The sequence below is a fragment of the Pygocentrus nattereri genome, chromosome 15, assembly GCF_015220715.1.
Source record: "Pygocentrus nattereri isolate fPygNat1 chromosome 15, fPygNat1.pri, whole genome shotgun sequence".
Taxonomy (NCBI): domain Eukaryota; kingdom Metazoa; phylum Chordata; class Actinopteri; order Characiformes; family Serrasalmidae; genus Pygocentrus; species Pygocentrus nattereri.
The window spans coordinates 18,684,946-18,699,365 of record NC_051225.1 but is presented as its reverse complement, the minus strand read 5'-3'; the positions used below and the strand labels follow the sequence as shown (position 1 = coordinate 18,699,365).

The following is a 14,420-nucleotide window of genomic DNA, read 5'->3' as shown; positions in this document are numbered from 1 at the left end:
CTCACTGCCCCCAAGGGCCTGTTACAATTTTTTCCCTGAACTGCCTGCAACCATCCTCCTCCTTCAGCTTCCACCATCTAATCTTTGGCTCTGTCTTCACGGTCTTTCTCTTCTTTGTTTCTAATCTCATTCTACAGACAACCACTCTATGCTGCCTTGCTACACTTTCCCCTGGCACCTCTTCCCATCACCTCTTCATCCCCTCTGTTCCCTTCACCAACATGTCCATTGAAGTCTGCACCAATCACTAATCTCTCCTCTCTAGGGACACCATCTACCACTTCATCTATCTTACTCCAAAATTCCTCTTTCTCCTCTAACTGACAACCAACCTCATTCATAATCACACCAACCGCCAACTTCAGGCTCATGATCCTGTCTGACACTCTCTTTACATCCAGAACACTTTTCCCAAGCTGTTCCTTTAGGATTATCCCTACTCCATTTCTCTTCCTCTCTACACCATGATAGAACAGTTTGAATCCACCTCCAATGTTCCTGGCCTTGCTTCCTTTCCATCTGGTCTCCTGGACACACAGAATATCTACCTTCCTTCTCACCATCATGTCTGCAAGCTCTCTGCCTTTACCAGTCATTGTCCCTATGTTCAGAGTCCCTACTCTAACCTGCACACTCCTGCCTTTGTTTCTCTCTCGTTGCTGTCTAACCCGCCTTCCTCCTCTCCTCTTTGATGGTCTTCGACCTACAGTAGTCCAATTTCCACCGGCACCCTGCTCCGATCCGGTATGGCAATCATATTTGTGATCCGCATGATAGTTTTGGTGCAAGTTTTACACTGGATGCCCTTCCTGATGCAATCCTCACCATTTATCCGGGCTTGGGACCGGCACCAGAAATATACAAAGTACACCCCTAATGGCTGGTTTGAGTAAATAATGCTATACGAGAGTAAATAATGCTAAGCATGAGTACATAATGCTAAACAGGAGTAAATGATGCTAAATAATTATATTTCCACACTATCTAAGGCAGGCCTACATATTTGAAGATGTACTGTAAGTAGAAAATCATTCCCATAGTTATGGTGTAAACTAACGAGAAGGATCTGTAAGCAGATAATTATCTGTTTTTACAATAAGTATAATACATTTACAAAAAAATACCTTGGGTAATTCAACAATCATGAGTACGGTCAGAAATGTCTTCAGAGTGTTCGTTTCATTTTAATCAAATACAAATCTCTCTTCTTTTATAAGCTCCCCATTCATCTTGTATAATTCCACCATTCCCTCATATCTTTAGATGAATTCCCCATTCATCTCCTTCAATACATGTCCACTGTTTTAGTGAATCACTGATGCTGTTGTTTACAACCAAAAGAAGGAAGTCTAAATGTCACCCTTAAAATAGTACTAAAGACAAAACACACAGAAAATGGTTCAGCTGGGAAGAACAGTTTAATGCTCGAAATACTCAACAAGAAACGATGATGTATATTTTATCAAATATGAAAGAAATGTTAAAATTCATTATCATTATCACTTAGAATAGTCAATACTGATCAATCCAACATTGATGCTCTTACTAGTTTGTACATGTAGTATATAGTGGCTCCTGAATGTAACCAGTCATGTGTATATTAGTACACATGACTGGTAACATTCCCAGAAAGCATAAAAAGCTTCCACGTTAAGTAGCAGCATGTGAGATGGCATGTTGCAACCACTCAGTATTGCTATTGTTCACTGCACCAGCCTCACTGCTGAACTCTAACAATGGATTATCCAATGGCCCAGATTCAAAACAGTTCTCCACAACAGATGCCACCAAATATTAACAATTTATTACAATAAAAACATTTGGGATTTGAAGATAAAGTGTGTGACAAATTAACCCTGATATCAGACATTAGAGATTCTTTTAGACCAGACTTCCTATTCTCTAACTAAAGACCTTCCAGGAGAATTTAAATCACAGGATCTATGTCCATCCACTTGTGGCACTTTTCATCACATCATTAATATGGTTAATATCCCAAAGCACATCCATCTGCTCTAGGGTCTGACCCAGCCCACAGTACCCTCTCTGACCCTTCTGGTTTTTCGTTGGTTGGGTCCCACCACGTTCCTACACTGATGACTTGCCCCCGTCCAAACTGTGCCCGTTCATGACCTTCTATTGGCCAGTTGACCACATGGCCCCGACCTCTGAGATCTTCAGCCACTCGTTGCTCCACGCCATCCTCCAAATTAAGGTGCCACTTCTGTGCTGCACAAACAGTTAAAGCTTCTAAATGATGTATGAATTTTTAGAAACAGTATTTATATAAAACACAGTAATGAAAAAAAATGCAATATGCAGCAGCTGTAGATATTTATATATACACATACACATACACACATCACTTTTTTTGGAAGAAAACCCAGTACCTCCAAACAGCAACTTCACAGGAGAAGAAATAACCTACTTTACTTTTAATGTAAGTCAGTGGAACCAGATTTTTTTCCCAGGGCATTTTGAGTCATTTATTTTGATCTATTCTTCATGATGTTTATACACAATGTAAAGAGCAACAGGCATTTTCAAATTATTTGCCAAATAGTGAAAAACAACAAAAATAGAGACTAAACAGGCTTTAATTTGGTCTCATTTCTAGGTGTCTGTGACAAATACAGACTGTTACACTGAGTTACAATCTTCTTGTTAGATGTGGCAAAATTACAGTTACATAGAGTTAAAAATTACAGTTATATAGAGTTACAACTTCTTACATTATATACTGGGCTAATTAGTATACACAGTTCTTCAGCTTGTGTGATTTATTAGCCCTTAAGTATTTAATTACATGGATGACTACTATCCAAATGTTATGTCATCATATTTTCATGAGGATTAGGATAAGGATCACTGATATAACTGCCATTACAAGAATATCGATGGAGTTGGAACAAACCTTGTATCTCCATTTTTCAGTTTTTGGCCTAAATTGAAAATGCCTGTTGCTCTTCACGTTGCGTGTAAATCTCAAAATAAAAGCACCAAGACAAATGGTTCAAAATTAACTGGGAAAAAATTCTGGTTCCATTGACTTACATTAAAAGTAAAGTATGTATTTTCCTTTTCATGTAAAGTTACCATTTTGGAGAGGTTTTGTTCCATTCAGCAGCGATATAATTCTTAGACAAGCTTAATATAAATTAGGACCCTTGGCTGCAAACAAAATGGTTTGTCAGTTCAATCTACAAACAATTTCATGTGGTACCAAGCAATTTGAATGGCTTTACTCAGCTCAAATGAATACTGTAATAAAAACAACCAGAAGGAAATTTTTTTGTTTAGATTAAAAAAAAAATGTAACATCTGTGCATACATATGCCACAATATGCAACATCTGTCCCTGTTCCACTTTTTACAGTCTTTGTTCTGCAGGTTCAATATCATGAACCACTAACACAACAGTCTGATTTATATTTCCACATAAATAACTAGGTCAAATGACTAGGAGGGTCTTTCCATGTATTAACACTGCTTATCATTTTCAGAGAGAGACCACCATCACAAATTAGCCTTGTGGAGTGTAAAAAGTGGATCAGAGATGTCTGTGAAGCACTGAGCTTAAGTCTAACAGCAGTACCTTCCACCTCGGAGAAACTTACCAGCCTGGTCAAGGTGTACAAACACACGTGGGGCATCAAGTGCAACCTGAGGATTCATGCCAAACTCCAACATATTGAGCAATACCTGAACAGGGAATATTCATTTTATCTTATCTTTTAATCAGAGGTAGTAATATAATTTAATGATCATTTTAGCCATCGTTTGCTACACACATTTAACCTGATTCAACCTCAGCACTGACACCAAAAGTCTGTTGTAACATAAATTTACTATAGACTGTTCTAATAATAATATTCAAGTATAATAAACTCATGAATATGGTTTCACTCAGTTTTATGATTATCTATATTACTATGGTCTAAATATAGAATTTCTCAGAATAAGCAGTAGTTCTGGACTGCAGATCCAAAAACCAGCCTCGCTCATTATATAGTGTACTAAGCTGGGAGGCCTGCCACCTGCTTAACTAGTAGCATTAACTGGTGAACAAGTTCAGGTATCTGGTGAGCTATTTTCTACACAGCAAAAACTATGAAAAGGACTGATCTGTGAGACAAGAGTCTTTCATGCTCACTCACTTACCCTTTCAACATTGTGTGTTAGTATACACAATCAGAATACATGGTACATTTTATTCCCCCATATTACAAACAATGTAAATTTACTTTAAAAGGTATGAAACTGTCCTTAAGACCCAACTGTGCACTTTAAATGACTTTTAAAGGTACATTCACTTTCAGGGTAAACAAGCATTTTTTACGTTTTCATAAACTACATAAAATACTGAGAATGCACACTTGAGGGTGGCCACCCCAGCAAAATGAGGTGCTGACTTTAACTTTAGTTTTTAGACTGACTTTTTAATCCTTTTGCTCTGAATGACCCTAAACCTTAATTATGTTTGTATCAACAAATAATTCAATATTCCATTTAGTCACTGGCAAAACAAGCATAACTTCCTGCTCTAAAATGCATAATTGTGGCCAAAATAAGGGTTTCAGCTAATTTAGACTATAAGTCAAAAGTGGTAGGCAGTACATGACTAGCAAACACAGCTTCGAAGAGTTTTACACACATAAAATCACAATGTTTTTCATTAAAACATATTTTACTTGCAGAAAATATATGTAGAGTAGTGAAAGGTGGCACATTGCCTTTCAGACTTTGGGACTTCAAAACAATGGGATCTAACTGCTCATCATGTGGCCATGAGGGACAGGGATGCAGCCTCACTTCCTGCTCTAAAATTGTGGCCAAAATAAGGGTCTGCCTATGAACTAAAACATTTTGTGTCTATAGCACCATTAAAACATGGGAGAGGTTTTTACTTAAAAGGTAAACTCATTATAAATCAAAATCTTTCATATAATCTTTACATGTACTTCTTTTTCTAAGTATTATTTTCACAAGTTGAAATTTAGGAGTTTAGGGTTTGGGACAGCTGTGTCTCAATAGAAATACCTTATAAATAATAATTTTGCATATATTCGGCTCATTAAAATCTCAACTAATGTGTATATATCTATGGTCTGAAATCTTAATTGCTTTTTAAAGTATTTTTTGTTATTTTATTTAACTGTGATACCACAGTTTAAAATTGGTCTAGATAAATTTGTATTACAAAAAAATAATTTGGCTGAGTCTATTCCAGAAACAGAAACTGGGGAAGCGTCCTATATAAGGAACAGTCTCATTGCTCCTGAGCCTTTGCAAGAAGTAAGGTTGGATCACCCCTCACAGTGTAAAAGGAAGCCAGTCTCATGGTGAAATGACTGGAGAACCAGTAATGACATCAGAAGTAAAAATAAACTGTCACAGAGCAAATGCACTGAATTGTAAAATATCTTGGTTAATATATCTGCCATTTATGTGGCATCTGACACCTGTGTCATTCAAATAACTGATGCACATTGGAATGGAGAAGGAATGATGAATGAAATGAAAGAAAATAGTGTGAGGAATATTTACAGTACTGTGCAAAAGTCGTAGGCTGTGTAAGAAAATTATATGAAAAGCTATTTATTTTGACAGTGTAAACAAAATGTTAATATTAAAAGAATATACATAAATAACATAGTTATTTTATGTCTGCCAGTGTGTTAGCATAAACAAGTCCAGTATTTACAGTTATCATCAAATACCTGCTTCAGTTCATCAATATTCATAAAGTTAAATCAGGTGTGCTGGTGATGGAACTTAATACATCCATGCAATGGCTGGAGTGCACCAAGGATCAGGAACCAATCTTGTGATTCATTTGATCTTACACTGTAACTATGGTAATGTCTATTTACATGTTATTGTGTTTTACAGGTACAAATTCACTTCCTGTCAAGATAAATAATTAAAAACAATTTTCATGGTAAAAATTTACGAACAGATAATATTAATATCACAATGAACAGACATGTCTAACACAAGTAAAATTCTAATGGTTCCATATCCTAGCGTCTTTGGAAAAGGTTAAACTCTAAGCCTAACCTTATGATTAAGACACAAACAGTCATAAAATCCGTTCTTTATAATGGTTGAATGTGTCTATGGTAAGGTAGCTTTACCTGCACATGACCCTGAGGCTGCATGAAGCCTCCCATTACCCCATAGGAACACAGAAGGCGGCCAGAGGAAGCCTCAGTAAGCATGGCTGGGATTATAGTGTGGTAGGGCCTTTTCTTAGGACCTACACAGTTCACATGATCAGGGTCCAGAGAGAAGTTAGCACCTCTGTTCTACTCAGCAAAGAGAAAGAAAGGAAGAAAGAAGGAAAGAAATGCACTTGACATTGGACTATAAATCTTACTGTGGGGTAATGACCTCACTGTTATTCTTTGGTGAACTAGTGTTTTTCCCTATAAAAATCTGACTCATTTACTGCACATAAGTGGTGCAGCATATGACACAGTGCATATTGGTATTGTTAGATATTACAAAAGACATATCAAGTTCAAACAGGGTCCTTCACTGTCCTTTTACAGACCAAGACATAATCTGGACACAATACACGTAGTTTCAACATGCAACCTACTTGAAGTGAAAATCCACAGTTTCGGGGGACAAGGCCAGTGCCAAATCCCATGTAGTTGCTGTTAACAAAGGAGCAGGCGTTCCCCTCTCGATCCACCACAGTGAAATACACCGTGTCACTTCCTGTGGGAATCCCACGCTCACACACACTGTTGGCTCTGTGGTGAGTGAGAACTATTCAGGGTCATTCACTTCTACAAGTGCCAAATTCTTAAGCAGGAAAACAAGCAAATCTTAAATGAGGATTACTGTCAGCAATTGTGATTGAGAAATTTGTGATTCTGAAACGCCACAGGAACAGTATGAGTTATGTAAGGAAGCAAAAAAAAAAACTTGCAGAAAACTTGACCTCACTGTTATTCTTTGGTGAACTAATGTTTCTCTCTATAAAAAAACGGACTTAATTACTGCCAAGTGAGTGGTGCAGCATATAACACAGTGCATATCAGTACTGTTAGATATTACAAAAGACATATCAAGTTATTTAAACACTGTCCTCCATTGTCCTTTTACAAACTACTTTTTACAGATAAAGACTTCATCTGAAAACACACACATGTAAAAAAGTATTTGAAATTTAATCGATTCATTCGTTGTTGTGTTTTCTTACACCTGTAAACAACTGCCAGCTCAGAGTATAAAGTAAAATAGAATCTCTTACTCAATTAGTGTACAGGTTGTAAGTACATGCCCTGTTCTACACACCCACACTAATGTCAGTTTAGATTTCCTGTGGCCAACCGAAAGTCTAAAGTCTGCAGTTTATGATCCCCACCTCAGCATCCTATCACAGCGTCATGGCAGGGCGACAGAAAGGAGGGACAGACCAAAGGGGAAGGGATGTGTCAACAATACTATCTAAAGTAAGCACAGTGCATGGCACTAGCTGGTACTAGAGAATGAGAGGGACAGAGAGGAGGGGGGGTGGGTTGGGGGTCGAGAGATACTCTCAATAAAGTAGATTCTAAGTGTTCTAGTCTTACTTGTTCATTTGAATGGACTGGGCTCGCTGCTGAGCGTAATCCTTGGACAAAAGCCCCTCTATAGGCACTTTCACCTGGTCAGGGTCAGAGCTGAAGTGCATGGTGTCAGTCATGCTCAGTTTCAGTGCTTCAACCAGGACATGCAGGTAGTCAGGACTCATGTGGCCCATATCTGCAACATAAAATGGTCTTCAGATCATTTCTGTTGTAAAGAGCCTGCATTGAAAAATGGAAAACGGCGAAGACTGATTTGAAATGTTCATGAAGAAGTTTCTTCTCAAATTTCATAATGTTTTTTAAAGAATTGTTTGCACTTTTGTGTTCTTGGGTGCACAAATCCTAAATAAGTTAAGTGATACATTTTAAATCCCACAACCGGGGAAATTCCACCTCCACATTTAACCCATCCGTGAAGTGAGACACCATATACACACTAGTGAATACACACACACTAGGGGGCAGTGAGCACACTTGCCCGGAGCAGTGGGCAGCCCTATCCACGACGACTGTGAAGCAGTTGGGGGTTAGGTGTCTTGCTCAAGGACACCTCAGTCATGGACTGTCGGTGCTGGGGATCATTTCCCTAACCTCCAGCCCATGACTGCCCCTAGAAAACAATAAGAAAACACTGGTAATATCAGAATCTTTGTAAAAACTGCATTAGAGGGCTTTAAAACAGTTGGTGAATGAGGCTTATAGTCGTTATTAATCTAAACTGTTGTGTTGCTTTATTGTCATCTGCTTTAACACATTTTGTTAAACATTTCTTTAACACATTTTGCCCAAAAATGAACATTTTCACCTTATGAGCTATTAAAAGTTAAAAGCATTAAAATTATTTTATGTTAGCTTACTTTACTGAACACTTTTTAAGTCTGTAGGCCTTTAAAAAATCTATATATATATATATATATATATATATATATATATATATATATATATATATATATATATATATATATATATATATTTTTTTTTTTTTTTTAGTATATGTTATACAGTACATCTCATAGAACTTATATGAAATCTAATAATGAGGCTTTGTGAATCAATTCACAATCTTTCAGGAGAGAAATCCGATGCAATTAATAATCACCCCCCCCCCCCCCCGCAACACACACAAACACCCACACACAAAATTCATTATACATTCAAAAGACATATTTTGCTTTTTCGTAATTTTTAACTAGAATACAGTGCCTTTGTGCACACCTTTGTTTGGCTACATCACCATGTACCAGCGGGGAGGGAAAAATTATATAAGACAACAATATCATGTTTTACTCTCCTCTCCTATCACTCCTACTTATAATTAAGAGTAAAAATGCTCTACGAGCTCAGAGACCCTCCCTGATATAGTGTTTCACTTGCAGACAAAACACAATGCAGAATAAAAAGGTTATGATTTCAGGTTCGCAATAATTCTTAATATAAAATGTTGCGTCAATTAAAGACACAATTTGTTTATAACATTTATCAGTTGAACAACAAAATAAATTCTCACAATAAAAGGTACTTGACTGTTACTGGGGTGGTACCATCGTGTTTTCAGTATCTTTAGTTAAAGAATGGATTTGTACTATATTTTGCTGTTGTGTTTAATTTTTTTTGTTTTTGTTTTATTTTGTTTCTTTATTGCATTGACTTCAAACAACCTCTCCTGACTTTAAATACAGAACAGTAATGAAAAGGTAAAAATATTTATTTTTTCCCTGGAAAAAAAAAAGCAGTGAACCTTTAAATTCGTTTAAGGAACACAGAACAGTCCCCATGTTCTGACTGTGTAAGTTTTCAGTGTATATTTACACTTTTTATGGACATTTTAAAGTGCTTCTCAAATTTTGCAAATATACAAAAAGGGTCAAAAGAGATAAAAGCCCTCAACATTCCACAATGACGTGTTTTTCCACATGAAAAGAAAAGGCTGAAAACTCTTTTAGAACACTCTTTGTACCTTTGATGGGAAAATTTTCAAGGATATTAAGGGCGATGAGAGCTGCCATTCCCTGACTGTTTGGAGGAACCTCCCAAAGTCGCACCATCTGTGGGAAGAATAAATGAGTGCCATTATTCAAAATCACTATGCTTTGCTTGCTGTTCAGCATGTGTTCAGCAACTGATAACAGAGTGGGCTAATAAAAAGGCTGGGCTGCAGTAGGAGAATAGCACAGTCAGAGCTGATTGCCCTCTCTGCCTCTTTTTCTCTCTCACCTACTTTATAATCAGCATAAATCGGTGTGATCTCAACAGTGACGTGGTTCTTCATGTCATCCAAGCTCAACACCCCACCGTTTTCCTTCACGACATCAACCACCGCCTCAGCAATTCTTCCCTCATAGAAGCCTGCTTTGCCCTGCAGGGCAAGCTCCTGAACATACACAGAATACACAAACAATACGGCACGACAACTACCATAAAAACCATGTAGGGGTATATGTCAAATGCTATATGTCATTAAGAACAATAAGAAAAGGTTAAAGGAGTGCTTTCTAGACAATAAGTGTATGTTATCATTTTATTAATAGACTACTGATTAATCCATTTCTAGTATTAATAATTAATACAGTTCATTAACCTTGGCTACATTCAAATCTGTTCAAATGTGAAATATCTAGATCATTAAAAAGACTGGAGTTCTTGAATTTGTTTAATAAATTGGATTTCAAGATCAGGCTCTTACAGACAGGAAGGGACATCCCTGTGTGTTGGCAGTTCTTAATAGTTAATCATAGGATCTGAGTAGAACTGATCAATTATATAATCCAAGGTGTGGTTTGATTGCGCATTCCTCTGAAAACGTTTTTACATGTTGGACATTGAACTGTCCTCTGATAAGTGGAAATGAATAACTTGTCAGTTGAAAAAGTGTTAAACTATTAACACCTAAACTTAGCTATTTTCACTAAGGTTAAACAAACAGAGACAATACTGTAAAGAGAAGTGGTTTAGCTCACACTTATCGCCACCAATAACAAAAGCACATTGTATTTTCAAAGAATTCTTTCAAAATTCAAAATTCTGTCAAAAGAGAAGATCCTAATCTTTCAGTCAATACGACATTTATGTTTATAAGTTTTGACGTGCATATATATATATATATATATATATATATATATATATATATATATATATATATATATATATATATTTTTTTTTTTTTTTTTTTATATATTTTTTTTTTAAATAGAACAATAAGTAAAAGCATTTTTTTGTTGAGACAGAATGAAAATGTACAGGTAAATGGTCATTTATATTTACAGGTAATTTATGATATTACTATGTAATAATTTTATTACTAAGTTTATTAATTACTTTTCAAAATGTATGTAAATCTTTGGAATAATTCATCATTTGTCTTATTTTTTAGAAAATAATAACTTGTACAATGTAGCCTTAAATCTTACAAATTAAAAACTTACAAACCTGTCAATGTACTGTATATTACACTCTTACATCTAGCAAGATTTGATGATTTCTTTTTAAGTATGAAATTAATTATTGAAAAGCTATGAAATCGCACAGGAGAAGCACACTAAGTTAATTTTATACATTTATCTGCAGTGGGACATTTTTTATACATCCTGAAAACATTGATGCCAAACTTATGAGTGATAGTTTTCAAGAACTTTGCAACATACTTTAATTATTACAATGCATTGAGCACATTTCACATCATGTGATAACTGATAATATTAAATTGATTGATTGAGCATACCTGAAGGGTACATGCGAGGCTGGGATTGGTCATGATTTGCCCGTGTTTGGGCGGCTGGTTGTTAATGAGAAAATCTGCACCCAGTTCCCTCCCAGCTGCTCTCAGGGTTTCAGTACCCCTGGCCCAATGGTATGCTGCAATTTTGGCCACAGGGAACCCCCTCTGAGCCAGACCTATTGCTGGCTGCAGGAGGTCAGCTAAAGACAACTACCAAGTTCACAAAGCATAACATGCAATTAAAAACATTTCCTGATTCAAGAACATGATGTATTCTTGTAATACCACAAGAACATGTTAAATAGCTACATACTCAGAATGATGAGAGGTTAAAGGGCACAGTGTGTCCATGCAAACCATAACAAAAAGAAATCCATAAAAATAAATTGGAACTCTTCCATTGATGAAGACATGGAAACTCTGACTCACACTAGAGACTTTGGAAATTCTGCAAAGTACAGCCTTCTGCTGTTGTGAATATGTCTAAAATTAAAAACATGGGCGTGGGGGCCATTTGTTGTTTCACTAGGAGCTTTATTTAAAACTCATTGTGTTGTGAAGCACTAGGGTATTTCAAATAGCAGGCATTCCTTTTAAGCACTGACACATGGGCATGGGTGGGGTCATCCAGAGTTAGTTAACTTAGATGAACTTCATAAAGATAATTTGCACAAAACTGAACTGTAAAAATAACTACAGTACAGTTTCCAGCAAGTTACTGTATTTTTTAGGCACACTCTATAATTTCCATTTCCAGAATAATGTTTTTTTAGGCTGAATATTAGTGAGGCAGGACAAACTGAAAACCTGGGACATTTATCAGCTTGAGCCTCTGTATCTTCATTGTAAGCCCTTTTCCCTCTGTCCCACATGACTAATAACATACTGGGGGACAGCTACTCAGGAGGCTTAAGGGTGAATACTTTTTTGTGTTTTGTTGTGTTCATTATTTACTCGTACATCAACAATACTAATTACAATTATCAATAGTATGTCCTGGTCAGTGGACATTTACCAACCCATCACAAGGAGATTCAGAGGCTTAATTGTGTTACATTTCTCTGAAACAAATAACCTGATTGTTTTTTCAAGAGCCTTAAACCAGACTGGACAGTTTTGGCTTGAAAATTTGAATATTTCAGCGCAGGATCATCCTGCCTGTGTTAGGATTTCCTGAGTTTTGCTTCTGAATAGTTCTAAGGGAGATTTTAAGCTTTTTAAAAAATGTATCATGTTAGATTTTGACATGGAGATCATGCTAAAAAGCGGTGAAGAATGCAACATTTCTGAAAGTGTCTCGGTTTAGCAGTATTCACTCTACATTATACAGTAGTCTATAACAGATATTAGAACCCTATCAAAAACAGGAATAAAATCAGTTTTGTTTTTAAAAAAGTGACCAAGTGATGATAATAATAGCCTACAACTGTGAGTCTAACCTGGCCACACCATTGTAAACATTCTGACCCCTGCCCCCCAGACTACATCTGTCATATTGACTATTGTCACACAACTGTTATTATACAGTTTCAAAAAGCACAAGAAAAAAATCTTTACTCCAAAAAGAGATAAGCTTCTGGAGTGGTCATGCAGTGTGACAGTAGACTATGTTTCATCAACTTCTCATAACACACTATAATACAATATTAGAATATGATGGGCAATATTAAGACTGAATATTATGGATGGAGTACCTTTTTACTACCAAACAATGCCACCGTGTCACACCAACATGCCGCAGCTCCAGGTACCGTGACGTTGAGTGCATGGAAGGTGGGAGGGGGGTTACTCTGACTGAAACCATGCCTCTCCATCAGCTCCAGGGTTTGAGCTGTGGGGCTCCTGCCACTGACACACAAAAGAAATTTTCAGCAACCATTTGTGTTAGAGATAGGCTGCTGCCAACTACAGCTGCTTTCTCGTTGTACTCTTTTTCTCACCTTCCATTAAGCCCTCGCACCTGCCTGGTAACAGCATCATAGAAGAGGCAGAAAGCATCTCCACCGAGGCCAGTGCTCATAGGCTCTGTCACACTCAAGGCAGCTGCCACGGCCACAGCAGCATCGGCAGCGTTGCCGCCTCTCTTTAGGATGTCTGTGATGGAGAGAGTTATTTTAGCGGGCCAGACTACTTCTTAAAATCCTAGCTCTTAGTACACCTAAGGACTAGATGTCCCGGAGAGCTCTGGTGGGACCCTCTTAAGCAGAGCCCCTCTGAGGTCTCCCTCTGAATCTTACGTAATCAGTGCCACATTAGCTATATGACAACATTCACAGATATGTGGAGAGCTCACCTAGTCCAATGTTAGATGCAAGAGGCTGACTGGAGGCAACGCAGCCATTTAAGCAGATGACTGGTGAGCGGTGAGAGGAGAACACCAGACGGTCTTTCATTTTCATTTATTTACTTCAGAAGAAGAAAAAAAAGTCTTGTTGAAAAAGTCAAGTTGACTGACCATCCATTCTTTTACAGTATAGCACACTCTGCTCAGCCGTTGGTAGGTACTGGATGTTAAAAACACACAATAAACTGACTTTAAAAGTAGGGATATGTCGTGGGGCACTCTTTAGCTGTTACTCCATGCTAAGGAGCCTTAATCGAAGAAATCGGTGTCATGTAACGAACACTGAGGCACCCATACACTGATTTGACAGACCTGTCTATAGTGGCTGATGTGAGGAGTACTGCTGTTTGAATACAGTAATAGTAAATAAATATAGTTATAATTGGCTGGCGTAAAAAAAAGCCCTGCCGTTTATCTTTGAACGCCACCCTGCGCAAACCTGCTCCTTCAACAAACACGTCCTGAATCGATGTGATCGGTGTTCGATTCAAGAAGGCCAGCAAGCTCCTTTACTAGCAAGGCTGCATTAAAATGCAAACAAAACAACATTTTCGTTCAGTATGTAACGAAAAATTGCATTGTTGTTAAATATACCAGTCGAGATGAAGTGAACAGGCAAAAATAAAGGTTTAAGAAAGCAATTATTATCCTGATCCACGTCTTACCTTGCACTCAGTTCCTGCAAAGTACGAAGTCTACTTACACAACAGCGCAATAAATGAATGTGAGCTGCTGCAGTGTAACCCGGCTATGGCGTTCGTAAGCTGGGACTAAGTAG

The 14,420-nt window shown here is 37.2% G+C and overlaps 1 protein-coding gene across 4 annotated transcripts; it reads right to left on the bottom strand.

Annotated features, from left to right (window-relative positions):
• Positions 1-1,396: 1,396 nt before the first annotated feature.
• On the bottom strand, positions 1,397-14,394 carry LOC108439433 (glutathione hydrolase-like YwrD proenzyme). 4 transcript variants are annotated; one of them, XM_037545044.1, is made up of 12 exons: positions 13,754-14,394; positions 13,592-13,651; positions 13,239-13,392; positions 12,993-13,146; positions 11,302-11,508; positions 9,802-9,954; positions 9,541-9,628; positions 7,587-7,758; positions 6,605-6,761; positions 6,138-6,308; positions 3,618-3,702; positions 1,397-2,229 (listed from the first exon to the last, which is right to left on the bottom strand). In XM_037545044.1, the coding sequence occupies exons 1-12, from the start codon at positions 13,758-13,760 to the stop codon at positions 1,988-1,990; spliced, it is 1,650 nt and encodes a 549-aa protein (XP_037400941.1). In that variant the 5' UTR covers positions 13,761-14,394; the 3' UTR covers positions 1,397-1,987. The 4 variants fall into 4 exon arrangements, with proteins under 4 accessions (XP_037400941.1, XP_017573340.1, XP_017573341.1 ...); XM_017717851.2 differs by having other exon boundaries at positions 13,592-13,704; positions 13,955-14,394; XM_017717852.2 differs by having other exon boundaries at positions 13,592-13,704; positions 14,308-14,394.
• Between the last annotated feature and the right edge of the window lie 26 nt (positions 14,395-14,420).

Coding starts and splice junctions, on each gene's coding strand:
- LOC108439433 (XM_017717850.2), bottom strand. CDS start 13,697: ATGAAAATGAAAGACCGTCTGGTGTTCTCCTCTCACCGCTCACCAGTC. Junction 9,629..9,801: donor CGATTTATGCTGATTATAAA/GTAGGTGAGAGA, acceptor TTCTTCCCACAG/ATGGTGCGACTTTGGGAGGT. Junction 3,703..6,137: donor AGCCTCAGGGTCATGTGCAG/GTAAAGCTACCT, acceptor TTCCCTGTTCAG/GTATTGCTCAATATGTTGGA.